Source organism: Cydia splendana, chromosome 15 (genome assembly GCF_910591565.1).
Source record: "Cydia splendana chromosome 15, ilCydSple1.2, whole genome shotgun sequence".
NCBI classification, from domain to species: Eukaryota; Metazoa; Arthropoda; class Insecta; order Lepidoptera; family Tortricidae; genus Cydia; species Cydia splendana.
In genome coordinates, this window is record NC_085974.1 from 3,148,863 (window position 1) to 3,176,843 (window position 27,981).

At 39.2% G+C, this 27,981-nt stretch overlaps 2 protein-coding genes across 3 annotated transcripts in view; both read left to right on the forward strand.

The window, feature by feature from the left end:
- LOC134797432 (S-adenosylmethionine decarboxylase proenzyme) overlaps nt 1-27,981 on the forward strand; it is a 439,106-nt gene that overhangs the window by 233,960 nt on the left and 177,165 nt on the right. The gene's annotated exons all lie outside the window — the stretch shown is intronic.
- LOC134797422 (sialin) overlaps nt 1-27,981 on the forward strand; it is a 78,125-nt gene that overhangs the window by 17,978 nt on the left and 32,166 nt on the right. Inside the window, exons 3-5 of one of the 2 annotated variants that reach the window (XM_063769648.1) lie at nt 13,412-13,584; nt 16,636-16,766; nt 23,983-24,185. In XM_063769648.1, coding sequence (XP_063625718.1) covers nt 13,412-13,584; nt 16,636-16,766; nt 23,983-24,185 — 507 coding nt within the window. Of the gene's footprint in view, nt 1-13,411; nt 13,585-13,626; nt 13,714-16,635; nt 16,767-23,982; nt 24,186-27,981 lie in introns of those variants that run through there. The other variant, XM_063769649.1, reaches the window with a different exon arrangement.

Here is a 27,981-nt window from a genome sequence, read left to right on the forward strand (position 1 = left end):
AATTACTTACCTAACTTGAGAATTTCGTAAAAGTAGTCACTTTATCAGCGGCCCTATATGGACGGCATTTTCCACGTGACAGAGTAAGCGTCACGCGCGATTTTATCATTTATCACGCTGTCACGTCGATAAGCCCGACCCTACTATCCATTGCGCCTTGCGCCTTTATTGCGCACTAAAGTATTATCACCAGTTTCAAAACTGGAACTCTCCTATTGATAACTTTAAAATCCTAAATTTCCTGGTAATCAGTTATTTTCCAATCTATTCTAGAACTTTGACAAACGCGTCATGTATGTGTTACGTATTGTTGACTCGTTCACTTATCGTCGTGGGCTCGTCTGCTGCGTAACTCGAAGTTTGGCCAAGATTAGAGTTACGTTGTAAGATTGACATTTCTTTTTAGTATGAAGGACGAAGGAAAGGCATATTCACAAATAATTTTCTGGCTGAAAGTTAACATCCATATTTTCTTAATAAGAGCCGTTTCCATAAGATTCAGAGGCACGAGACGACATATCAAAGCGTTCGAATGCGAAGACGGAGCAGGAATCCTGTACTGAAAATTTTACCGAATATCCCTCAAAATATATACATGTATATATACGTGTATATAATACAAGATATATATACGAGTATATTATATTTTTTATAACTTTTACTGTCTCCTCCATGTCCAAAGTCCAAATCGAAATAAAAAGGAATTACAATATTATTAGAATCGGACTTAGCTAAGTATGAGTATTCCTGATACTTAAGTGTAGTGACTACGAAGTTGGTGCAAACTTAGCGTTAGTCGGAGCCGAACTCTCGTGCCATTCTTATTATGTACTTAATAGTCTCTGGCCCGCTTGCCCCCTGGCCCCCTACCGATATCTATGCCCGAACAATTTATTTTACAAAAATGAAATTGTTGGGAAAAAGTCAGTTTTTCCTTGATATGGTATCAACTGATATCCTAACTAATATAACTTACCCAATTCCTTTAATTAAGATATACTTCATTCGTTTCGTACTTTTTGTACTCTAGTCAAGCGTTTTCATCCCGTTGTCAAGTATTCTCCAGTAGTATTTTTAGTTTACTACGTGTTTTGTTAATTCGCTTCTTGCCAACTTTTTCGCAAATTTCTGCATAGACTACAAAAAATGAAGACGTATGTTTTCGTAACCTTGATGGTAAAAATATGTCTAGTACGTAACGTAGTTATTTGCTGTTAACATTCATGCGCAGAATAATTCATAACGACGAATTGTATAATATTTTTAAAGTAAAAAAAAATACCGCCTCGGGATAAAGATAAAAAATAGTTTATTCAAGTAGCCATATTACAATGCGTTTATGAACGTCAAATAAAGCTGTACCGGCTCCAACCGTACACCTCTGCCTCGAGAAGATTTAAATCCCCCCTCAATTGGAGGAGCTCGGCAACAAACTCGGCGGGACACATCTTTTCAAAACATTATTGCATCTTATAATTAACATGCATTACGAGTAAATAAGAAAATACAATTTAAATTATTATAGAATTCATGCAATTATACACAGTAGGTATATTACTTTATAGAAATTAGATAAAAAAAAACCGGCCAAGTGCGAGTCGGACTCGCGTTCCAAGGGTTCCGTATATTACACAATTTTTAACAATCAGTGCCGGATTAAGATATGTTGATGCCCTAAGGATTCTAGGTGCCCCCTCTCCCTCGGGTCATCAAGATTACATTGATTTTTTGGTAAATTGAGAGAAGTTCATTGCTGCGTTACAGCTGAGAATGGAAATCAGTCACATCATTTTATCACGAAAATTGACAGTGCCGCAGCAGTAATGTTGCAACAGAGTACCTAATGCTGTTGCAGTCGCCACCCGAATGTCACCTTTATCATAGGTTAGAAAGTAATAGAAACGCGAGCGAAGCGAGCGCGGAAATTTTTCGATATAAAAACGCAATATGATAGACAGTTGTAAATTTTTACTTTTAGTATGGAAATCAGTCACATCGTTTTATCACGAAAGTTGACAGTACTGCAGCAGTAACGTTGCAACAGAGTAATGTTGCTGCAGTCGCCACCCGAATGTCACCTTTATCATACCTTATAAAGTTATTAAAAACGCGAGCGAAGCGAGCGCGAAAATTTTTCGATATACAAACGCAATTTTACTTTTAGTCCCAACCAGGCGCGAATCCAGGATTTCATACAGAGAAGGGATGGGACAGTTTTCTATCAGCCTAGCTTCGCATAGGGCTCGATATTTCTTAGGCTTCGATATTCGAGGTTGTTTTCATGCATAAAATATGCAAGAAAGCAGAGCTTGGAATTGAATTGGCGAAGTGTGAGAAAGGCAGTAGGCCTAGCTGCGAAAGAGGAAAGCTTGATGGATTTGGATCCACGCCCAAGTGTAATTAAGGCAGAAGGCCTCGCATAAGACCTAACGCCGAACCGCAAAAGAGTGGGTTGAAATACTTGAAATCGAATCTATGCATGTAATCACGACTCTTCTTCTGCTACCGATTGTTTCCCAAAGAATTACGCGCCATTATTTTTGCAAATTAGCTTTTGGACAGCTAAAAATATCGTGTGGTAAAAACAATGTGTCTGTCCCTAATTTTAAAATTTGTTCATCTTTTTCAACCTGGCATTTTGGTGCCCCTTCTGAACGTGGTGCCGTAAGCACGTGCTTGTTTTGCTTATTGGTTACTAAGTCTTTATTCATTCAACCATTAAAGTCGACGAGTACAAAAAACTTTAAGCTAGCTCTCAATTTAACATTTTTTTTAAACATTATTTTTAATTTGACCTTACAATTACTCGTAAGTAGGTAAGACCGTTAAATATTTAAAATGATTATCTTATCAGAAAATTATCACCAATTACTCTAAGAAAACTACTACTCTAAGTAATCCGGCACTGTTAACAATGTATTTTTTATGTGAAACGTGAGTGAAATCTCTTTAAAAAATCCGTAGGGGTCGGATTAAAAACTGTAATTAAGTCCGACTCACGCTTGACTGTACATTTCTAATAGGTTTTCCTGGCATCTATAGGTATAGACCTATTTTATGTATTTTTTTCAAAATTTTAGACCTAGTAGTTTCGGAGATAAGGGGGGGGGAATGGTTATTTTTTGCCTATTTTCTTGAATAACTTCTAAACTGTTGATTCGAAAATTATAAAAAAAAAATTATTTGAAATCCTCTTTCTTTACAATAAGCTCTTTCATTTGATATGTAACATGATATAGTTCGAAAAAATTTTTTTTTCATTTTTTCATTTACCCCCCAAAAGTGGCCCCCATGTTTAAAATTCATTTGTTTACGTTACATGTCCATATTCGGGTCACAAACTTACATATGTGTACCAAATTTCAACTTGATTGGTCCAGTAGTTCCGGAGAAAATCGGCTGTGACAGACGGACAGACAGACAGACAGACAGACAGACAGACAGACAGACGCACGAGTGATCCTATAAAAGTTCCGTTTTTTTCCTTTTGAGGTACGGAACCCTAAAAATAAACAAATATGTACATGGCATCATACAAATACGTAGCTCTTTCAGAAAACATATCAAATTTTTACAAAAGGAAAAGAAAATAAAGTCAATAAAAGAAATGACTTTATTATTGGCATTCGGGTGAGAATCAAACTCGCGACCTCTAGGTTACTATACCGGCTCGTTCTACGAAATGAATTCGAAAATCAATGAAACTCTCCTTACGCTTGACATTTACTTTACATACTGCACCGACTCGTCCTTGTGTCACATTTTAAAATTAGTCCCCAGAGACATATATCTAAAAAGACCACGCAAATTTACACAAGCTTCGCTTGATTAAGATCGTAATTTGCAGAACTCATTTCATACAATTTGATACCTATAATTAGAGTTTTTTGCAACGTTCAATAAATTGAGAGTTTTAAGTGTTGTGTACTTTTTCTCTCTACATGTATTTCTTTAGTTGTCTGAAATAGTCTGAAAGCATTGATTAAAATTCGTAATGTGTAAGCTTTGCTCATCGATAAATACTCTAACTCTACCCTAGTAACGTTACAAAAGTCAGCAATACCCGAATTACCCCGGATGTGTGATGTGGACGGGTATAGATATTTCAAGTGTGATTCTTGAGTTTTTCATAACATTCGAACGTCTAAAAAAGTCCAACTACAACCCAAGCGTTTTACTGCGCAGGGAGCCGTGTCGCATTGTGTTGTGATTCAGGCTTCAGAAATGATCACGTTTGGGCATCCAAATCACAACACACGTCACGTGGTATCTATGTCGGCGGCCGATCGTAAGATCAGGCATATCGTGGAATTCCTAGGCATTTCGTGGAACGTGAAAATCCTTGACTCGTTCCCTGAGTCGACGAGCCCCGCTAGGGCTCCTATTTCTGAGCAGTTTGCCCTTCGGGCATCTGAAGCAACCTAACGAACCTATCCTAAACATTACACAGGAACATTACGATCTGTCCGATCTTACGATCAGCCGCCGACATCTATGTTTAAATGTGTCGGTGGCCATCACCCTTAGCGTAACCGGTATCTTGCATAATTCACATACGATTATTCTCCAAACCTGTTCCAAACAGTGAATAACTGTTCCCACGATTATTTTGTCAACATTTACATTAATTGTTTCTTAATGGCTAGACGAAAGCAGTTTGGTCTGGATGTTTACACAATATCTAACTTATGTCAAGTAGGTTTCAAGCTTAGTATTTCGATTTAGTGTGTTACAGTGTCGTAAATGTTATTGTTATGTTTTGAAAACTTGTAAGACATAGACGGAGAATGGCTGAAATGTGCCATCTATCGCCTTCAAGAGCCGTTTTGTCATGCAAACCTTGACAAATAGAGCAAACTAGGGTGTTACGTACACTTGAGTGGCGTTCGACGCAGTTCCGCCAAGACGTCATAGAGTGCGCTCTTAAAACAATTGAAGTCCAGAACAATTGAAGTTATGCTGTCAATCAATCTTCAGAAAGAGCACGATGAGAACGAACGGGAGAAGATGACGTCTGTGGCGGCTCCTGGGTCTAATCCACTGGTTTGCTTAAGATAAGAAACGTAACGCGTGCTATGATTTGTAATGAGTCTTGTGCAGTAAAGATTGTGACTTGAACATCGTATTTCATTGAAGGCCCTCGTCATCCACGATTGAACGTTCTGATGTGCTGCCGATAGTATGATACGCCCACAATTCGATCCTTTGCCGACTAAGTAGTAGGTTCATTAAATTGATCTAACTTTTTGGCGAACCGCGAGTTCTCAGTTCGGGGCGAACTACTAGTTTAAATCAAACTTACTAAACATTTTAACCATGAGATAACGGAGATGATACACGCGTCTTGGGTGAGAGGCCATTGTGTGCGTGCGGCCAAGTATCTTTCAAACGGATAAACTAATTTCATCGCTGTTTTCTGTGATCCTAGCTAACATTTTGAGGTAATGATTAAAATGGCAAATAGATCTGGATCAAGGTATCAATGAAATCAAATAAGAAAATCTATTAGTGGGAACACTAAACTTTTAGGGAATACTAAACGTTTAAGTAAAGAATAGGTGCGCAGATAATGTTCATAAAATCAGTTAAATATGGAAAACCATTTATTTTCGAGAACTCAATACAAGATGTGTTTCAACTGAGGGGAATCTCTGTGGTGAGGTTCATTTAAAAGCTAGTTTGTATTGTATCTTTATGGTGATATTATTTTCACGCTGTTTGGATTATGGTGATATTATTTTCACGCTGTTGCATTTTAAGTCTATAATGAATTGTTCGAAATGTATCTCTACCCCATTTCCGTTGAAATATGGCCTGATTGAATATCGTGATGTTACTGATGCTGAACTTGTTCATTCACAACAATGATCTATGTGCGTGTTATTGAAAGAGTTGAGTTGAGTTGCCTGTCAGTATCCAAAAGTTATGGAGGAACTTACTTTGGTCAGGTAGGCCGAGCAATGAGCTTAGATACCTCAGATTGTTGTATTCTGTCCGCAGATGTATGCAGTGATGCATACAATGTCAGGATGCCGTGGTGGTGCAGATGATCTGCGCTCTACAGTCTCTTTTGGGAGGAGAAGATCTCATCTTCGCTCTAGTCTACCAGTGAAAATCATAAAGGGGGATGGATAACGTACGGAGGGACCCGTACAATGTCAGGTTGGCCGTGTCGGAGAATGGCTGAAATGTGCCATCTATCGCCTTCAAGAGCCGTTTTGTCATGCAAACCTTGACAAATAGAGCAAACTAGGGTGTTACGTACACTTGAGTGGCGTTCGACGCAGTTCCGCCAAGACGTCATAGAGTGCGCTCTTAAAACAATTGAAGTCCAGAACAATTGAAGTTATGCTGTCAATCAATCTTCAGAAAGAGCACGATGAGAACGAACGGGAGAAGATGACGTCTGTGGCGGCTCCTGGGTCTAATCCACTGGTTTGCTTAAGATAAGAAACGTAACGCGTGCTATGATTTGTAATGAGTCTTGTGCAGTAAAGATTGTGACTTGAACATCGTATTTCATTGAAGGCCCTCGTCATCCACGATTGAACGTTCTGATGTGCTGCCGATAGTATGATACGCCCACAATTCCCGACATATTAATTGCTCGACTTTTTATTTCCCAAGCACATACAGGCAGTGTAGTGTAGGGACCTACACAATAAAATGAATGACAGATAATGAATTAGATTTTAGGGCTAAGATGGTCGGCTCTTTATCATTTGTCACCATGCCTGTCACGTTCTAACCAATATGTAAATGCGAAAGTGACGCATGGCATGACAAGTGATAAAAATGCGACCATGATACCGCTGCTGGATTAGTTATCTGTCTGTGTCAAACTGTGACATTTTTGATTTAAGAAAAGTGTCAGTGATAATTGTAGTTTAAACACCATAGGAGCGATAACAGCGTAACATCTATGTAACTATAGTCTAGTTAGATGTTACGCCAAACGCCAAACTAGGTGAAACTTTCGTACTATATTCTGTGACGTCATCACAAAGAGGTGTGTCATGGGTGTGAACACATTTATCTCCTTCGCTATTATACATAATAGTTGGGGAGCCGACGATGCTAAATAGTGATTGCAATCCGGATTATTCGAAGTTCAAAAATCCGGATTTCGGAGCGTTTGAAAATCCGTTTTAAAATTCGGATTTTGAAAAGAAAAAACCGGTTTTTCGGATTTTTACCCACCAGTACTAATTTGCTCAAAATTAATGCTAATGCGAAATAAAAAGCGGTGCACATGAAGCGGTAACGCGGGAGAGCTATTGCCAGCCGGGCATTGCGCGTCGCGCATTCGCTCGCACCTGTATGCTTGCCCCGCGTCCGCTTTTTTTATTGGCGTAGCAGCCCAAGTAACAAAATTTGGTACTATAAAAGTCCTGAGAACGTTTTGGAGCGTGCTAATTAGTGTTCATGATTAGCACTATAATGGTGTTGTAAACGTTTACAAAACCCCAGATAGGCCCTAGTTTTATCACTGATTTATTCTATAAACATTACATAAAGGCTCTCACGGTGATAAATCAGCTATTGGTTGAAATGTAAAAGTGACGAGAAACGCTCTTTAGTACTAAAATAGTGCTGTCTGCAACGTTTATGTCGCAATTTGGAATTATAAAAGTAACCAATGAAACATGTTTATAGTGCTATTTTGCACCGTAAACGATTCCAGTGATCTTTTTTATCATACTTGCGTCGTGGGTGCCTAAAATATTAAATAAGTACATTCGCCATTGTTTCTTAAAGTGACATTTGTATTTAGGTAATAAAAAGGATGTACTAAAAAGCATTTGTGGACCGTTACTATGCCGGTACATTGTACATGCGAAAATAATTGTATCGATAGAATCATTATGCTGCTTTCAAATTTGACAATGCGCTCTCATAATTTTCATGTTTTAATTAAATTAAAATTAATAAAATAAGGACTTGTTCCAACTGTGGCTGCTATAGTACACATAGGCTCCAGCCGTGCCGCTAATGTGCTATTATGGCAGAAAACAGCAGCCATTTTATAAGTTACGATTTAAGTTATTTAGCAACGTACCAGGTAACTTTTATGGTACTATATAGCACTATAGAAAAACTTTCATGACTTTTAGAGAACTCTTCTAGCCTTATAGCGATGTTAAGAGAGCTTTTAAAAAGCTAAAACGTTACGTAATGGTCGTGCAAAGTCCTTTTATAGTGCAGATTGATCCTCTAATAGTGTTTACGATACTGCTACAATACTAGTACTATAAAAGTTACTTTGACGCATTATTAGTGCAAAATAGGTACATAAAAGCATCAGTAAAGTCGTCTATAGTATTAAATAGCTGCAGTCCGCGACGAATGGCGCCGTATTAGCAAGATCATCACTCATCGAGATTCACAATGATGACCACGACCACTCTGGCAAGAGTGTACCGACTAAGAAGAAGAAGAAGAATCGCTTTTTGCATATCTATTACAGTGCAGCACTTTAAAGATTCTTTTGTATGATCCTATAAGCGTTCTAAGAGCTAAATTATAGTACTTAAAAGGTCTTTAATCTTATAGAAACAAAACGCTTTGTTAAAAACCTTTATAGTACAAGCAGTCACAATGGAAACCATTATAGGCCTACTATATCACTGTTTGGTGATAAAATGCCTTAGTTATAGAACCTTTTGTTACTTGGGAGTGTACGTATGTATTTTGTTTTTATTGTTTTTTAAACTTTTGTTATTGGCGTAGCAGTGTACGCATTCTGTTTTTTATTTTTAATAAAAACAACTTAATTTGATTGTTTGTTTCACTTTGCCTTTATGCCACATATTCCTTTCTTAAAATCCGGATTGAATCCGAACTTCGGATTTCGGTCAAACCAAAATCCGAAAATCCGGATTTGAAAAATGTTCACGGATTTGCAATCGCTAATGCTAAATGTGTACTTACTCGAGCGTTGAGCGACAGAGTCGACAGACCTATTGGAATCGAACTATTAGATGATAAGAAGAAAAAAAAGTTATATAAAGTTTTTTTTTCCAGCGAGCCGGAAAGCGTCTCCAATTTTTTTTAAATTTCGGTAGGTTGGTGGAGGGTTAAAACATCTTTAAGCAGTTTGTGGGTTTGGTCGTTTTTGTCCACGTTGATGCTATATTTTTTCTATAACTTAATATAACACTTATTTGTAGGCATTTTCTTAATCTGACGAACACAAGTTTGACGCCTAATTTTTACATTGTAACCGTCAGATTAAGGAAATGCGTGCAAATAATTATCAGATTTAGTAATAGCACAATTATAGCGTTAATTTGGATTTTGGACTAATATTACCAAATCTACAATTTGCTTAACAATTTGTTGAACACCCCACCAACCCCCCACCAACCAAGGGCTCAACATAGATGGCTAAAGGGGTAAAGGTACACGTGGTAGCAAGATATCACTCATATCTTAATCTGACGCGCTCGAGTAAACACAAAAATCCCCTCTTGGGCTCCCCTACTATAAGTAATAACTGTAATAGAAACTTGGTGGGTCAGTACAATGTTGCAAAACGCATGTTGTCAACCTCAAGTAAATTGTGACCTCAAGGTAATTTAGGTGCGCGTTTAATACAAGGTTTATGGTTGTTCTTATGGTAAAATACTATTTGAAGTATTGAACAGAATTGAGAAATATTGGATTTTAAATAACAATTCTGTACTATGTATCCCAAAAGCCCAGTATTTTCAAAATCACTGAAAATTAACCCGACGGAATGACACTGGTGCCCTGGAGCATGGGTCGGCCGCTATTGGGACGCTACTTGCGTTGATACCCTGGCACCGTCCCATGTTCCGAGCACCAAAGATTCTGCTGGCGCTGCGGCTTCCTCAGCCGAAAGCCTCAAGCGCCGCAAATATGCCGCTCTGGGAAACAGCTACATATTTGTGGAGTTTGGTGTCGAAACTTTGGGGCCGTGGGGGCCAAGTGCGCGTCGACTGTACAAAGACTTGTCGGCGCACCTAATGGCTCCTCTACACGATGGCCCAGCGCCGGCCACTCCAAGGGACGCAGCCATGCGGTAGAATGAGATAGCAATATCACTTGCTCCCTCTAACGCATAAATGCGTCCCTTGGAGTGGCCGGCGCTGGCCCATCGTGTAGAGGAGCCATAATAGAAGCTTCTGGTGACCAAAGGGCTGGTCACTATTTCGCCCAGCGAATTAGTATCGCCATACAGAGAGGGGAAATACGGCCAGCCTTCTGGGCACCTTGCCTAGTGATCCAAAAGACTCGAGCCTTTGGAGCTCTTTTTTTAGGGCTCGCCTCATCTCTTGACGCCTAAAAGGCTAAAAGGCTATTTAGCTCTTTAGCCCCCGAGCCTAGTTCTATTTAAGATCCTAAACTCTTGGGGCTAATAACCTTATTAAGCCCCAAGAGTCTAGGCTCTTAAATAGAATTAGGCTCGGGGGCTAATAAAAGAGCTAAATAGGCTTTTAGCCTTTTAGGCGTCAAGAGATGAGGCGAGCCCTAAAAAAAGAGCTAAAAGGCTCGAGTCCTTTGGATCACTAACCTTGCCCGTTGACGGCGATCTGGGCCAAATTTTTTATCTGTAGGTATTAAGTTGTATTATATATGTTTGTTTATTTCTTTCTCCTGAAGATTTGATTTATTAGATAAACGTAAACGAAACAGCAAGAAACGTTTGTGTTACGATTTCTGAGCCATAGACGTCATAGTAAAAATACTCAGGTCGTATCATATCCAGATTTCTATTCTTTCATTATACGTAGTGATAATACAGAGTAAGTAGTGATTTTATTGAGGCTGTGGTCTTTTGTAAGGTAGTACTTTGCCACTTTGGGCTGGTCCAGGTCCAGACAGAGAGACCAGACACAGAGTTGCATTCTCGCGCGCATCTCCATACATCTTGCGCGACTTCAAGTAGCTAGAAGGTCAGATTTGAGCGAGATGACATATCGCCGTGTTCCACTATTTGGTCTTGGATGTAATTTAGAACGTAGGTTTATTAGGCCAGGGGGCCTACCGCAAACCACGTTTGACGTGTTGCCTCCCTGTCACTCTTACGTACGAATTTACAAGTGTGCCAGAGAGGCAACACGCCGAACGTGGTTCGCGGTAGGCCCTCTGACTCCACGCGTTTGATGACAGTCGTAGCGTTAATTAAGTAATTACCCGCGCATTCACAAACTTGAATGAAGTTTTTACCTACAATCAAATACAAGTCCAAACACTATCAATATTAACAAAGGAACTTCCGTCGTAAACATCCAAATTGCATGTTAGTTTCCGACTGCACCACATACCAAGCTATTCCAAACCTTATCACCAAGACTTAAGGTTCACAATCACACTAATGTGCCGTCTAATCGCCGCGGTTGGTTAGGCCGGCGACAAAGTGGGCGATCGATTGCAAGTGACAATGGTTAGACGTCGTGCCCATGCAAGCGAAGCTAACAGATTATTTATACTATGAAGTATTTGAACAAATTAAATTATTTTTCAGAAAATATTTTAATTTGTTTTTATCAAGTAGAAACACTACTATATAAATTATAAACTGAAATAAATGTCATATACTAAGAAAAATTTGACTAATGTCGCTGTGGCCCGGTGGCCGAGTGGTTCAGGCACCTGCCGCGATAGCAGAGGACGCTGGTTCGTTTCCAGCCTGGGGCACTGGAGGCCTTGGTCACTTTTTCTTAGTATATGACATTTATTTCAGTTTATAACAGATTATTTGTTGCTAAGGAAGACGTCTTGCTTTTACTTGTTAAGTTAGAAGTGTTAGAACGAGATAGAATGTGACATTTGCATCGCATATTGACGGGACGATTAGTCCTGAATGTTTTGTTGGATGAATAATTTTGTCTGTAGCTCGTCGCTTTACGACGTCCCATACCATAGCTAGTAGGCCGAGCACATGATTGGCGCGACAGTATCTCGCGGCGAGATATAATAGACTACCCGTCTTTTCTAACTAGGTATGTTAATAAAAGAGGAACGGGTAGTCTATCTCGCCGCGAGATACCGTCGCGCCAATCATGTGCTAGCCCGGAAGGGATAAGCTTACGTATAGTCCGTTTTTTTAGCATTAGAAAGAACTTCGCAGAAGTAAGCTTGTGGTTCCAAATCCGGCACTTTTAGCGGTAATAATTTGAAGTAAATTATATATATTGACCATGCTACATTAGATAATTCTATAATTATTAACAATTAAAGAACCTAAAACTATAAAAACTGCACGCTTGCTTCAGTGGAGTTCTTTCTAATGCTAAAATAACGAACTATAGCGTACAGTGAGCTGCGAAATTGCATCGTTTCTGTCAGACGTCAGATGTGATTAGCAAAGTCGTTAGAGTTAGACCAAGATAAGCCTGCAACGATTTTGATAGCACACGCAGTGCAAGTGTTGTTTTAAATGTCAAACTCCTATGAAATTATGACGTACTTATTAATAACACTTGCACTGCGTAAGTGCATATGCTATCGAAATCGTTGCAGACTGATCTTAGACTAATCCGCGCCACCGATTAGCAATGCTATATCAGGCGCTAGAAATATATTCATTACTCATCATATTTGACTTTGTTATTGTCATTTGATAGGCGATTAGATAAAGTAATTGACACAGTTACGACCTAGACACCTAATGCGGCTAAATCTAAACATTGAACTTGATCTCTGTGGTATTCGCTATTTTTAAAACAAATGTTTTCCCACGTTGATCATTTACGTAAGGAAGTTAGTGGTTGTGGCGAAGCGAAGCTAATTTTTTTATTTATTATAGAATTGACTGTATTTATAACTACATTGTTAAAATGCACATAATGCTGACTTCCTTAGCCAGTGACTCACAATCTTGGCCTCTGACACAAGAGAACGCCACTCTGCCCTATTTTGGGACATTTCACTGGTACTCCGATGGCGATGGCGGATAGGTCTTTTAGGGCTTCGGTACTCCAGCGGTATCAGGAACCCCAGACTTATTATATTCCAGCTTGGAGCACTAGAGGCCTTGGTCACTTTTTCTTAGTAGGTATATGATATTTGTTTCGGTTTATAATTTATATGTAGTGTTTCTACTTGAAAGAAAAACAAATTAAAATGTTTTCTGAAAATAATTTAATTTGTTCTAATACTTCTAATAGTACTGGACTATTTCCATTTCCATACATAAGGTAAACGTACTAGTGCTCGACATGCTAATGCCCAATAGATGACACCTTGCTGTCACCTCTATTGACAATGACTTAAGTTTCAAGATGACATGTACTGGGACCGCGTCGAGCACCAGTACGTTTACCTTATTGGCTTTATCTATCAACGATTGTCACCTTGGCTAGCCTCCCAGGGAGAGTTAATCGTAGTAATATTAATGTTACCAGTGTGGCTCCATTTTAAATGCATTTTCTCTTGTCCGCAGGATGTCTAACATGCGTCCAAGTGTTAAACATTATGGTGCTCCTCGGCTTCATGCTGAATTACGCGCTACGAGTGAACCTGACCATCGCCATCGTCGAAATGATCATACCGACCACCAACACTACCAATGTTACCGACACGGCCAATGTTACCGACATGTTCAATGTTACTGAGGTAAGTTACTTGCTGAATGCGTCTAATACGAGAGAAACTATCGCCATCGTCGAAATGATCATACCGACTATCACCACTACCAATGTTACCGATACGGCCAATGTTACCGACATGTTCAATGTTACTGAGGTAAGTTACTTGCTAAATGCGCTACGAGAGACCCTGTCGCCATCGTCGAAATGATCATACCAACCACCAAGGCTAAGGCTATCAGTGTTACCGACACGACCAATGTTACCGACATATGTTCAATTTTACTGAGGTAAGTTACTTGCTGAACGCGCTACACACCAATGAAGTCAATTTCTACGACAGAATCCGACCATATCTTTGTCGAAATGAGCGCACCATGCAACCAACACCAATCAGTGTTGCCTTAACGGTCAATGTGATGGGCCAGCGCCGGCCACTCCAAGGGACGCATTTATGCGTTAGAGGGAGCAAGTGATATTTCTATCTCATTCTACCGCATGGCTGCGTCCCTTGGAGTGGCTGGCGCTGGCCCATCGTGTAGGGGAGCCATTAGGTACCGACATCTTCAATGTTACTGAAATAACTACCTACTTCTCATCTTTTTGATCAAATGATGCCTCACGGTTTCATAGAAAAGCGCCTCTTGCTAAATCGATTCCGTAAAATATTGTCTTGATTAAAACAAGTGACATTTTCAGACATAACAAAAATAAACTATGACGAATCCTGAAAAGGCACTTGAAAAGGAGATTTACAATGTATTACGGTTTAAAAAGACTGACATCATGTCTTGTGTAATTTCTAGGAAACGCTATTAAAGACAAGTATGTGATTTATCTGGCCACTTCTAAGTAATTCTTAAGTTGACGAGTGTCTTTCAAAAGGGCTTATTTCTCTATGAAAACTATACAATAATAAGCCCGTTTGGAAAGACACTTCTCTATTGTTCTATAATAATTATCCATCATTACCTTACACGTGTTTCTTTCTTTGTTAACACTTCTTAAAGATAAACTAATGTAAGTATGGATATGATTCGGCCTAGTGTCAAATGGACTTGCACGCCGAGGGTTCCGCTAGACCAGTGTTTTTCAAACTTTATGGTGTCACGGCCCTTTATGACCACAAAATTTTTTTCGTGACCCCAAACCCCGTTTCTACGTTTTTCTATCTATATAGAGTCTGTGCGGAAAGAGAACAGTCGTGAAATGTATGGGATCCCATACATTCTACGGCTCTTCTCTTTCCGCACAGTCCATCAATGGTCGCTATCAAAACAAAAAAAACCGGCCAAGTGCGAGTCGGACTGACAAAAACTCGTTTGTTGTATGGGAGCCCCACTTAAATATTTATTAAGTATATTCTGTTTTTAGTATTTGCTGTTATAGCGGCAACAGAAATACATCATCTGTGAAAATTTCAACTGTCTAGCTATCACGGTTCATGAGATCAAAAAAAAAGCGTTTTGAGGAATTAATTCCCAGCAAGCTGGAAATCATTTTAATACCTTCATTTGGTCCTAAATGCGAATAATCAGTTTACCTATCTAATAATGTTTTGTTTTATTGATATGTACGTTAACGACCATTAAATTTTAAAGGATTGGATTATTTTTAAGTTAAAAATAATGAAATCTGCTTTCCATAACTTTCTTTCAAAGCTGAGCTTCGCGACCCCCTTGGACAAGTGTCGCGACCCCCCTGGGGGTCGCGACCCACAATTTGAAAAACACTGCGCTAGACCGATCGGCCACCTGCATGGGCCACGCGGCTTGGGTGGAATTTTCTCAAGTGGTCAGGGCATCTGCTGCGAATGCAGAGGACGCTGGTCGTTACCAGTCCTGGGCACTGGAGACCTTGATCATTTTTAGGGAGACCTTGATCCGTACCCAAAGGGTAAAAACGGGACCCTATTACTAAGATTCCACTGCCCGTCCGTCTGTCTGTCACCAGGCTGTATCTCATATGAACCGTGATAGCTAGACAGTTGAAATTTCACAGATGATGTAGTTCTGTTTCCGCTATAACAACAAATACTAAGAACGGATTAAAATAAATATTTAAGTGGGGCTCACATACAACAAACGTGATTTTTTTGCGTAACGGTACGGAACCCTTCGTGCGCAAATCCGACTCGCACTTGGCCGGTTTTTTCTTTCATATATGATATCTATTTCAATTTATATACTTAGTAGTGATTCGGTGTTGAAATATCAAATATTTTCATATACAATTTCATTTGTTTCCTATTAGGACGAAAATACACATATGTGTATATGTGTTCGATCTCTATGTTTACATCAGTGGAACGACTCACTCGTTTCAGTTAGCAACAAGTTGATTCACATCTCAACTAGGTTAACTGCTCCATGACTCAGAGTTGACTAATTTAATGAATATTCACTCGAGAGAGACATTTAATAAGCTGTGGGTGCATTGTTCGCTCAAGGATAAATATATACCTTATTACTATACAATAAGATACAAATTTGTAAATCAATATCTGTAGAAAATGCATCTCGTCTCATACTACGCTACTCAATGAGGTTTTACAGTTCATCTAACCTCAGAGACAATGGGAGGGTCAAAAACAGAAATATCAAGGAAATCTGGTTTAGGATATGCATACCTTGAACTAGCTTTTGATGAGTTACCTTCATTGTACGAGTAGAATGCACTGAATTATTTCAGAACCCTGGTTACAGCCTGTTAAAAGGCAAGGTAACAGCCTGTTGCAGAAAAGTATTAGTCCGGTAGAAGAAAGATACTATAGACGTACTCCTTTAGTATTCAGAAATCACAGTGCTTTCCGAGTTTCTATCATTAGACAAATCAAATTGGAAAAGAGTTTTAATAACAGAATGACCGTTTTGCTAATGTAAAAAAATCCGACGAACAATCTACATTGGCTTGCCTTGGCGGTGAAAGAGCATTCTATTATAATGTCCAGTCAGCATGTAAATGCAACTGGCCTTAAATAATTCAACAAGTAAACGATATACATAGATTTAATTATTGATTTTGTTAAGTTTTAAATTGTGAAAAATTGAACGGCGTTATAATACCAAAATTTTTACAGCATCCGCACAGAGAGCAGACCCGTTACCAATGGGACACGACACAGAAGAACATGCTTCTCGGCTGCTTCTTCTGGGGCTACGTGCTGACAGAACTACCGGGAGGGCGGCTTGCCGAAATCATCGGGGCCAGGTGAGGACCAATCTCTTCACGAAGGCTGGTTAAGCTGCATTTTCACTGAGGCGATGATGACGAGGAGACATGTGGAGAAAACTTTATTGCACAAAATACAAATAAAATGTACAAAAGGCGGCTCTACCAGTCAACCATAGGGGCTAAACAGAGATGTAATAAAAATGGTGCAAGAAGAAAAGTAAGAGAATTGAATTAGGAACTAACAACTTGAACACACTTGAACTTGAAGCATTGTTGTAAACCACATCTCTTCTTCTCCGCTGGATTACAACCGATGCTATTGGTTTATTCGTGCGTCTCCTCGCATCTCTGCTCATCTCCGGCTCGATATGATCCGCAGCACGGACCATATGAGTTTGATGAGGTGGCCCATTTTATTTGGGCCACCTGATAGAAACCACATTTAGAGGCTCTGTTGGTTATACTTATGTCTCTCCTGCGCAGATTTTTTCCTCTACCGCGACTGCCCTCCGCAATTCCGAGAATGATTTGCGCATAGTAATGTCTAAAAAGTTCGCACTTTGACCCATATGTATTAAATTACGAGCTACATGACCTGTGTTGACTGCATCCTGTGGAATTTTGCGGTATTTTGTTATAGGTTAGGTACCTATAGTGTGGCATACCAAATTGTATGATCTCAGTCGCTTATTTAGGTTATGTAACTATCTTCTTCTTTGTCGTATCCTCATGACTGAAGAACTGAACGACTGTGGACACTTTTCACCAGTGCTCTTCAAGCCTATTTATGTATTTTGGGCCCGGTCCCGGTCCATGCTAGATTGTAATGTGGCTTGAATCACTAACGTTATTCTGTTCGCCCATCGCGTGGCCATAATACGTCCATCTCTACGCTTCCTTGCCATGCGGCCAGTGGTCATGAGATTTTCCAGACTATCTGGTCCTGTTCTGTTCAGATGGCCGATGACACTAAGTACGCATTGGGTACGTGCAAACAGTGGAGAGCGCCGTTTTGATAAGTAACTAATAACTTGGAATAAACAAGAAACTTTCCTAATGTTATTTTAGGTCAGGTTTCCGTTCGGAATATTTTCAAATCATCGTCACTACGGGTCCATTGTTTATTGACACGGTCCAATTGTTAGACCACCCAATTGCATATGATAATTACGTCAACGAATAAATTAGCGATCGAATTCTATTCGGGATTTCGAACTAGGTTCCGAACTAACTTTATGTAATCGTGTAACCACGTAGCAAGTTTCAGTTTTAAACAGACAGACGCGGCGGGGGACTTTGTTTTATAAGGTGTAGTGATCAATTATTAAGTTTAAAAAAAATGTTCCATAAATAACTAGACATAATATTAATTTGCAATGCCCTACCAGGGTGCCATGTATTCTAAATTTTTTTATTGTATAACAACTTTATTATGTAATGGTTCGCAATAAAGGATTCTATTCTATTCTATTCTAAATATGTGTTTATCGTGCATTTATTACTTAAATGTTACATTTCTAAATAATCTGTGTTAAACTTAAAAAAAATGTCTACAAACATTTTACGTGACAACTACTCCATATAAAAAGGAACTGTATACTTAGTAACTTTATTATAAGTTCGCTCAATAGAAAATCGAATGGAAAATTTCTCAATTAGACACCGTCTGAGATTTTATCGCTGTTTTTCTGAATTACTGGCGACTACTAAGTAGTCTTATCTTAATTATCAAGCAAAAACAGTGGTTTCCCACCGTCATTAACTTTTTCTATATCCCAGACAGACAAAAAGTGTATTTAACTGAAAATCCAGTTCTGTGACCGCCCGTGAAATACCTAATTCATAACTTTTAACAACAACGTAGGATCTAAATCTAATTCCAACCTTACTTAGTCCTCTGAAAGTCTAAATTTGTTTGAATAATGAAATCATGGTCTGCAAAACGAAGTTAACCCTTGAAATGTGAATTACGGCCCCGCCACTCGGTTTCGTGGAAGCCGGGGCATTGGCATTTGGCATTGACAGTGCAATTATCATCGATTAGCTTGGGCTGTCAGTCATGACGGTTTAGTCACAGTTGTGTGTGTTAGTGACTGTTGACCGGTCTGGATTAGCGAATAGGGTACTTTTAAAAGGTATTTTAAGGCTCTCCGCCTCAGTTGAAAGGCAGCCTTAAAATACCTTTTAAAAGTACCTTATTCGCTTGGTTGTAAATTGTAATCCAGCAGAGCGAAGAAGACAACCAATGCCGCACGTCTCTCATCTACGCTCATCTTGGCCTCAGTGGAAAGGCAGCCTTAAATCAGATAAAGAGGTTAGCACTGTTAGCAGCTTTAAAAGAGCTCCTTATACAGGGCGTCCCATAAGTGACACGTCACAGTGACACTGGAGGTAGACCAATCCAAGAGGACCCAAACCAACTTAACATGACCCCAGTAAAAGTGGCACGGTTTTCGAGTTATTGCCAAATTAAGGTTTTTGATGAATTTTGACCGTTTTTAACATTGTTAGTGCCAGTGTGCACTCGGAAAGGTCTCGAAGTTAGTTTTTTTTTTGTGTACGGCATCATGAATAGTGAATTAAGATAACAGAATAGGTATTTTATCGATAAACAATGTAAAATGCAAGAAAGTACTGGTTTAATCTTGAATTAAATTCACAGCGAAGCATTAATTTCGACTTTGACCACCTGTCGTGAAAAAAAATACTAGAAAAGTAATGAGCAAATAACGTCAAAATATTGAGCATGTTATGCAGATTCAAAAATGGTATAACACATGTACCTTCCTGCAATAAAATATGAATTATTAATAATCTTTCGAAAGCCTCATAAAAAATAAGTTAAAACTTGGAAATCTGCAATCCGTTGCTACTTATTAAAAATAACGATTTAAGTTAAGATATCTCATTCTGGACACAGAAATAAAAAAACGCCTATTCAGTATTTGCCGAATGCCTAAAAGAAAGAGATGGAAAATGCTTATCTCCCTTTTTAAGGATATCATTGAGTTGATAAAGGTTCAAAGAAAACAATACAGGTTGAAGTTTGAAAGGGTAGATTGTAATAATTTTACAATAGGTGCTCGAATTGCTTTTCTTCGGCTCGTGCACGTTTGGCACCGTCTTGTAAAACTTCAAGTTAATTTTCTTAAATTAATTTCGGATATGTTTCGGGCTGCCTCGAACATGCTGCCATAGTTCCTCTTGGGACCTTATTGGGTTGGAGTAAAATTTATCTTTTAAGTATCCCCAATAAAAAAATCGAATGGATTTAGGTCCGGGGAACGTAGGCCATGCCACTTGTTCCAGTCGGCCGAGCCATCTTCTTGGAGCTGGAACCACAGCAATATGGCTGCCCAGAACACTACGCTCGCGATGTCCGCGACCACCTCACACAGAAATTCCCAGATGGATCAGCCGTTTGGGACCAGTGGCATGGCTTCCGCGTTCCCCGGAGTCCGGACCTAAACCCATTAGATGTTTTTCATTGGGGATGCTTAAAAGATAAAGTTTACTTCAAGCCAATAAGGTCCCAAGAGGAACTACGGCGGCGTATGTTCGAGGCAGCACGAAACATATCCGGAATTAATTTAAGGAAATTAACTTGAAGTTTTACAAGACGGTGCCAAGCGTGCATACGAGCCGGGGAAAAACAATTCGAGCACCTATTGTAAAATAAAATTACTTCAACAAAAATGTTAAACTTCAACCTGCAGTATTTTATTTTAGTTGAACCTTTATCAACTCAATGATATCCTTAAAAAGGGACATAACCATTTTCCATCTCTCCCTTTTAAGCATTCGGCAAATACTGAATAGGCGTTTTTTTTAATTTCTGTATCCAGAATTAGATATCTCAACATAAATCGTTATTTTTACTAAGTAGCAACGGATTGAAGATTTCCTAGTTTTAACTTATTTTTTATGAGGCTTTCGAAAGATGATAATAATTCCTATTTTATTGCAGGAAGGTACATGTGTTATACCATTTTTGAATCTGCATAACATGTTCAATATTTTGACGTTATTTGCTCATTACTTTTTCAGGAATTTTTTTTCACGACAGGTGGTCAAAGTTGAAATTAATGTTTCGCTGTGAATTTCATTCAAGATTAAACCAGTACTTTTTTGAATTTTACATTGTTTATCGATAAAATACCTATTCTGTTATCTTAATTAACTATTCATGATGCCGTACACATAAAAAAAAACTAACTTCGAGACCTTTCCGAGTGCACACTGGTACTAACAATGTTAAAAACGGTCAAAATTAATGAAAAACCTGAATTTGGCAATAACTCGAAAACCGTGCCACTTTTACTGGGGTCATGTTAAGTTGGTTTGGTTCTTGGCCTGGTCTACCTCCAGTGTCACTGTGACGTGTCACTTATGGGACACCCTGTATAGACGCCACGCTAGTGTCTGAATAATTTCCGACAATCACCAAAAACAGGAATCCTAACTCCATTAATAAGTTTTGCAACGAAGTTAACTCCTTACTGCATGTTTAAAAAAATATTTGTTGAATTTTGAATTTTAATAGCTATCAATAGAGTTGAATATTATATATGGCTGCTTATGCGGTAAAGGGTTAAACGATTGAAGGTTGGAAAGTGCTATCATGACAAATGATTACGTCCATCATTTACTGTCAGCATATTTAGGTCATACCCTACATTCAGACTTGGCAAGCTCCGTTTCTACAAATTACATATGAAACTTTCCAGACCCAATAGAGGGGTCAGAATGTCAACAAGCTTATTTCTATCATATGTACTTGTAATTGATTCCAATGAGATAAAGATATGATGCGCACAATGCTTCGTTTGTGATCGTTGATTTAATTGACTAGTTTGATTTATGTTGCCATGTTCACAGTCATTTAGGTCATATTATGGGTGCTAACGTCATACGAACCAATTGAATGTAAGACTTGTGATATGTTTATGATCTTACGCTCTGGGGCTCGTCTTTTCTTGTTGAGGTATTTCTTGTAGGTATACATATATAGGTAAGGTAGGTAAACGTACTAGTGCTCGACATACTAATGCCCAATAGATGACACCTTGCTGTCACCTCTATTGACAATGACTTAAGTTTCCAGATGACATGTACTGGTACCGCGTCGAGCACCAGTACAGTACGTTTACCTTATGTGTATGTATGATCGAATAGCGAAAGTGACAGAGTAGTGTTCGACCGGAACCGGATCTTTTTCCGAAACTGAAACGGAAGGTTCGGTTTTGATCTAGTTTCGGCCGAAACCGCAGGTTCGGCTGAAGCTTGATTTTATGCCGAAACCTACTAAAACCAAAACTCTGGTCGGACGCGTTGCAAAATCGCTGTTCAATTGAATGTGTACGTTTGGAGTTAGGTACCTTCCGGTTAGAATCATCCTCACATAAAGGTGTGTCAAGTGATACATTAACAATTACTCTAGTAAAACAATAGAATACCGCTATCTTCTGATAATGAATCGTATAATCAATTATATTATTCCCTTACACAAGATATTACATTGTTCAGTTTCAAGTCAAGTGCAATAGTAGGTATATCATTACTGCCATTAGAACTAGTAGTAGTAGTAGTAGTAGTTGTAGAGTTGTAGGCATTCGAGCTTACGAATTGATTCCTTGAATGTTTATTATCAATTGCTATCAGCACTGATTCAGTGGATTCAGTGGGGCATGGATATGGGCAGTCCAATGATGAAAAAAAAACCGACCAATTACAAAAACATGATTACCTATGAAATAACTTGTCCACGGCTGATATCCATCAAAAATAATTAAGTGGATATATTAGCTGAAGCCCTTCTCAGATTTGAGATTTTTAGGTAGGTACCTAAATATCTCCGTCGCGCTGATGGAAACGGCTCCTAAAATTAAGACGACTGACAACTGCAGCTTCGGCGAAAAATCAGTTTAACCGTGACATATAGTAACAGACGAACATACAGAGTTTTTCGCCACCTTTCGCATCACCCGGAAACTTTGTGTCCAATTAGCTAAGTCTTGCAAATTGTGTCTGAGGAACGGTACTTTTTAGTTAGACTATTCTCAGTAACGTAACAATAGCGACTCAGTTAAAGATTCAAATTAGTAACAATTACAACACACTGGTAAAACACCAGTTGTCATCGACATTATAATCATCAGCCCAAAAGACGCGATTCATAATTCGCAAAAATAATTATATGTACTTAATGACCTCGGTAACTTCCTATTAAGTTTATTCCCAGTAACGTACCCTAACGTACCCAGTAATAACCCTCTGATTCCTCTGAATCATGTTTGATGATGCTACTGAAAACCTGTCGAACATTCCAGTCGCCCGCATCTCTTATCGCGTCGTGTGGCACTCGCAAAATGACAGCGTGTTTTTTATCAAAGCGATGTAGGTGGTTCATATGGTTAATATGGTTACTGGTTAGTTGCACGCAGCATTTGGCGTTGCTATGCTCAAAATGAAGAAGGGATTTTAGTTGGGACATTGTTCGACGATGAGTTAGCGAGTTTTTGCCAAAAATGTTGTTATATGATAATATGTTTTTATGAGGTAGTGCGGCAAAAGAGTTATTTTTTTATAAAACACCTACGATTGAGGGTTTCATGTCAGACCAGAGCACGGATTTACGGTCCAGTACCTACCCATATCCAATTGAATTAGATTTATGCATTTTCATCTAAGTTAAACATCCTCTGCACTCTTGTTGCTCTCCGGACTTATTAATACGTAGGTATTTACATATGTATTTCAAAAAGTAACTGATACATTTTTACTACCACTTTTTGACTTTTTTACTGCAGAAGCCAGTGTATCTATTTATTAACAACACCGTGACTTACTTACCAGTTCACAACGCAGAATTCAGTCTACTGGGTCAAAGTGCAACCGGAAAGGGTCCTAGTTAAATAAGATAAGAGCACTTACAGAGTAACAAATTGATTCATCTATAGTTTGAATATTTGATCGCCCGATAGGAAAAACACGGGGACGAAAGCCAAGATCTTTAGGCTGCCTTTTCCACTGAGGGGAAGATGAGACAAATCAACCAATAGCATTGAATCTAATCCAGCGGGGCGGAGAAGAGGTATGGATTTGAACCAATGCTATTGGTTGATTCCTCTCATAAACTCTTCACTGTTCAAGTATATATCTTTAAACTTAAGTCATTGCCAATAGAGGTGACTGGGTTTCATAAGCAATTACCATGTCGAGCTCTTGAACTAATAAAATAAATTGTTTACAGACGTGTCTTCGGCTACAGCACCCTATTAGCCAGCATCCTCACCCTCTTAAGCCCTGCTGCTGCCGCTGCAGGCTTCGGATGGATTGTCGCCCTCCGAGTCCTCCTAGGCTTCCTACTAGGAGCTACATGGCCCGCCATCCTGCCTATGGCTTCGAAGTGGATCCCGCCAATGGACAGATCGAAGTTCATGTCTAATATGATGGGTAAGTAACTTTATTCAGCTACAGAAGCTTATACGCCAGAATTCTCATCCTTCTAAGTCATGCGGGGCTGCCGGGCTGCCGCACCCGAAACCAGGCTAGATTGTCGCCCTCCGAGTAATCCTGAGTTTCCTATTGTGAAGTACATGGCTCGCCATCTTACCAATGGCTTCTAAATGGATCTCGCTAATGGACAGATCCAATCCAAATTCATGTCCATGATGGACAAGTCTTAATTCTTCAGCAACAGTACAATTGGGCAGTGCTGTGACTCTCCCTGGTGCTGTCGCTGCCGGCTTCAATCAAAATACATTTTTGAAAAACAATTGCCAAGCACAAGAGCACATGCCGAGCACAAAAACCTATTAGGCTTTGTTACATCGTTTATTTAAATAGGGCTGTTTTATCAAAGGAACAATGTAGTGCGGTTTCTCAGTGTTAAAAATAGCCAACCACACATTTTAATGAGTCATAACTACAATCCCAACGCACTTAGCAATGAATACTACGTTGCAAGATGAGTAAGATGACTGACATGACATCAACTGTGGATAGTTTGCGGTTTCCGTTTAATGGTCGATAATATTACATGTGGGCGTAACTGATAACATTAACTAAGCTGATTGAATCCTGCCCGTTAATTCCAAGAAACTGTCGCACCATACAACTGTAAAACTTGTTATTAGTAGATCTAAGGTCATGTGGGGTAAGACAAACATAGTTTATTTTGTTCAGGGCAAGAGAAACAGTGTGAGGATTCTTTACAAGTGTTTGTCTTATCCCACCTAACCTTATTAATGAAGAATATTTATTGTCCAGCAGTCCTTGTTGTATTTAATGAAACAAACTACCCTAATTCTAATAGTTTTTTGCTAAGCCTCTTTCTGTTGGCGGATCATATGCTTCAATACAACATCTGTTCCATGTTGTTGTTGGAAAATGAAAGTAACAATACCCGTATAAAACATACCGTCTTATTTATTGTTCTGTTTCTTTTCTTCTGCTTGTGCCTTTTGTTTGAGTCATAAACAACTATGACTTCATTCGGTGATTGGTTGATTCTTAACATGTTTGTATGGTTAACTAACTTTTGCGTATTCAATGTCAAGAGTCAAACGACGACGGATTAATTAAGATGATGAACGATCTATTAACAGGATGACGTGAATTATTCCATTGCGAAATGAAAACAAGACAATTAAAGTCGCCAATTGATAATTCGTTTGCAATTCTAACCATTTTTGCCTTGACCGCGGGTCTTTATCGAAATAACAATCGGTCGACGTCAGCGGTTGTGATTCCAATCATTTGTTGAAGGGTGGCGAGTATTTGCCTCATCCAATCTTGTAAACGCCTAGGATACTGTATCGTTGGTGTTTGTATCGTCGTTACAGACGTTGTTGTGCCAATCAGCTGGAACCCATAAAGTTAATAGCCGCACAAGAAAGGTTTAGAATGTTTAGATCTTTTAGTTGAATTTTCTCCAACTAAAATTTTGCTTTGAGAACAGCTTTCAACTTTCAACTTTCAACCGAGGATTTGAGAACAATGAGAACTACTGTGAGTTTAAGGTTCTTCAAGAGGAGTTCAGGATTTAATGACTCGGCAACGCTAATCTGACTAGCTTGAAATGGTAAGGGATCGTAGCGAAGGCTAGGCCACCGATGTGGTTTAAAAAAATTCTAGAGATCACACTCATGCTAGCTCACACGAGGCGAACTACCTCTAAGCATTAAGAATAACGGTCTAATTGCGCTTGCGTTTGAATTGTTATCGCGTTCGAAAGTGGCATGGCGGCGCGGAGGCGCGCGCAGGCGTGGTCGCTGACGTCACGGCGTTCGCGCGCGCTGATTGGCCGGCTATAGTTGACCGCGCGATTTAACCCTGCAACAGTTGCTAAGCGGTGTTCCGAGAAACCGCGGGCTATTTTAACCGCACGTGGTTACATTACAAGGTTACGACGGGATTTTGTTACCCAGTGTGGGTCGAAAACCGATCTGCCGTTGACGTTCTTTTAAGTCTATTTTTTTTATCGTGCGATGTTAGTTGTCTGGTTCGCAGAAAACTTATTATAGGGATAAAAGGGGAAATGTCTCTTATTTTCAGTTACTTACAAGTTTAATTAGGTAGTAACCACAGTCTGGCGTTACATTGTGCAAACTCAAGGCACGTGTAACGTCAGTACAGCCAAGTACAGCACGTAGTGTAACGGATAAGATTGAGATATGTATACGAGTAACATGCTTGACTCACCTGCTGTCTCAATCGATTCTATAATTGCTTATAACTGTTTAATATCTGAGTATCACCTGTATTGAAATTGAAATTAAATTGAAAAGCGGTTACTAGCGGAACAGCCTCTAACACAAACTTAGCCTACTTGACAATAGATTCGAATCGCTTAAAATATTAGTAATAATTAATAAAGAATTAACTACCTATCATATCTTGACTTTGCCTATAATAGGGATGCGTCTACACCTGTTACTGATATGACTTCGAGAGGACGTCATAGGCCTGATCCCGAGATTCCCGAGTCGCTCCTGAAAATGAGCCTACCGCTACCCATCATATTTTCGGCCGTACTCGGTCATTCAAACTCATTTCTACTGACGGTTAAGCAGGCAGAACTGCAGGCGTTTACTCAGCTAGCAATGCACGCACGAGAACTTTCCAAAATTGCGAAACTTTCCACATGAGAATTTCTCGGTAACTTCTGAGAATGTTCTCGAGAACGAGAATTTATTTATTTATCATAGTTTATACCATGTATATTCACGATAGTTTAGGTGTAGTATCCTTACCCCCAGAAAATTCCGACTTTTGGTCTACCGCTTCCGGTCAGAAAAATGTATGACGGCCCGGTCAAACGGTCAGACCTAGGTGGGGGGTGCTCGACCAAATGTCATAGAGGGACCCTGGCAGTTTTTGACGCGGCCATGTTTTTTTCAATATGGCCGACTTTTTTTTTTAATTTTTTCAAGTTTGTCCTAGCGCGTTAAAAATTTGGTCACGGAATCTCGGGGTCCCCTAGATACCTATGAAAAAATTTTTTTAGGAAAAATGCTACAATTGCGGTAAAACTGGCCACTTCTATTTTGTATGGCAACTTTTAAACGGTGCGCGATATGTGGGGGGTGCTCGACCAAATGTCATAGAGGGCCCCGAGACAAAACAAACTGCATTAAAAAAAATCAAAATGGCCGACTTTTTTATTTTATTTTTTCAAGTAGGTCCGAGCGCGCTGAGATTTGGCATGGCGGGAGATAGAGGCCTCTAGATTCCTATGACAAAAAAATTTTTTTGGAAAAAATCCAAGATGGCGGAACAATAAATTTCCATGTTGCAGAATGTTCTGAGAACATTCTCGAGAACGTTTCCGCTTTTTGGGAATGTTCTGCAATTTGTACATTGCTATACTCAGCATGAAATATAATCGGCGCGGCGGTTTCGGTTATAAAACCTATTCGTTTCTGTACAGGATCTTTCCGAGCCTTGGCTAAACGGCTGGTAGACGTCACCGAGGATAAAAAAACTAAAAAAGCTGGCAGCCTCCTCACTCAGCGCACAAACGAATAAACATCAACAAAATGCCATTCAGCAAAGAAATGCTGCCAGCGTCCTCAGTTACTGAGGGTCAGTATCGTGCCACATTTTTGAATAAGATTTACTTTAATCTGTTAAGTAAGTTGCACGTTGCGTAGATAATAAAATTCTATTCGTTAAAGGAATTTGTCGTACATAAAAAAATTCACAGATTTCGTGCCTCACACGACTATCGAGCACATTGGAAATGAAT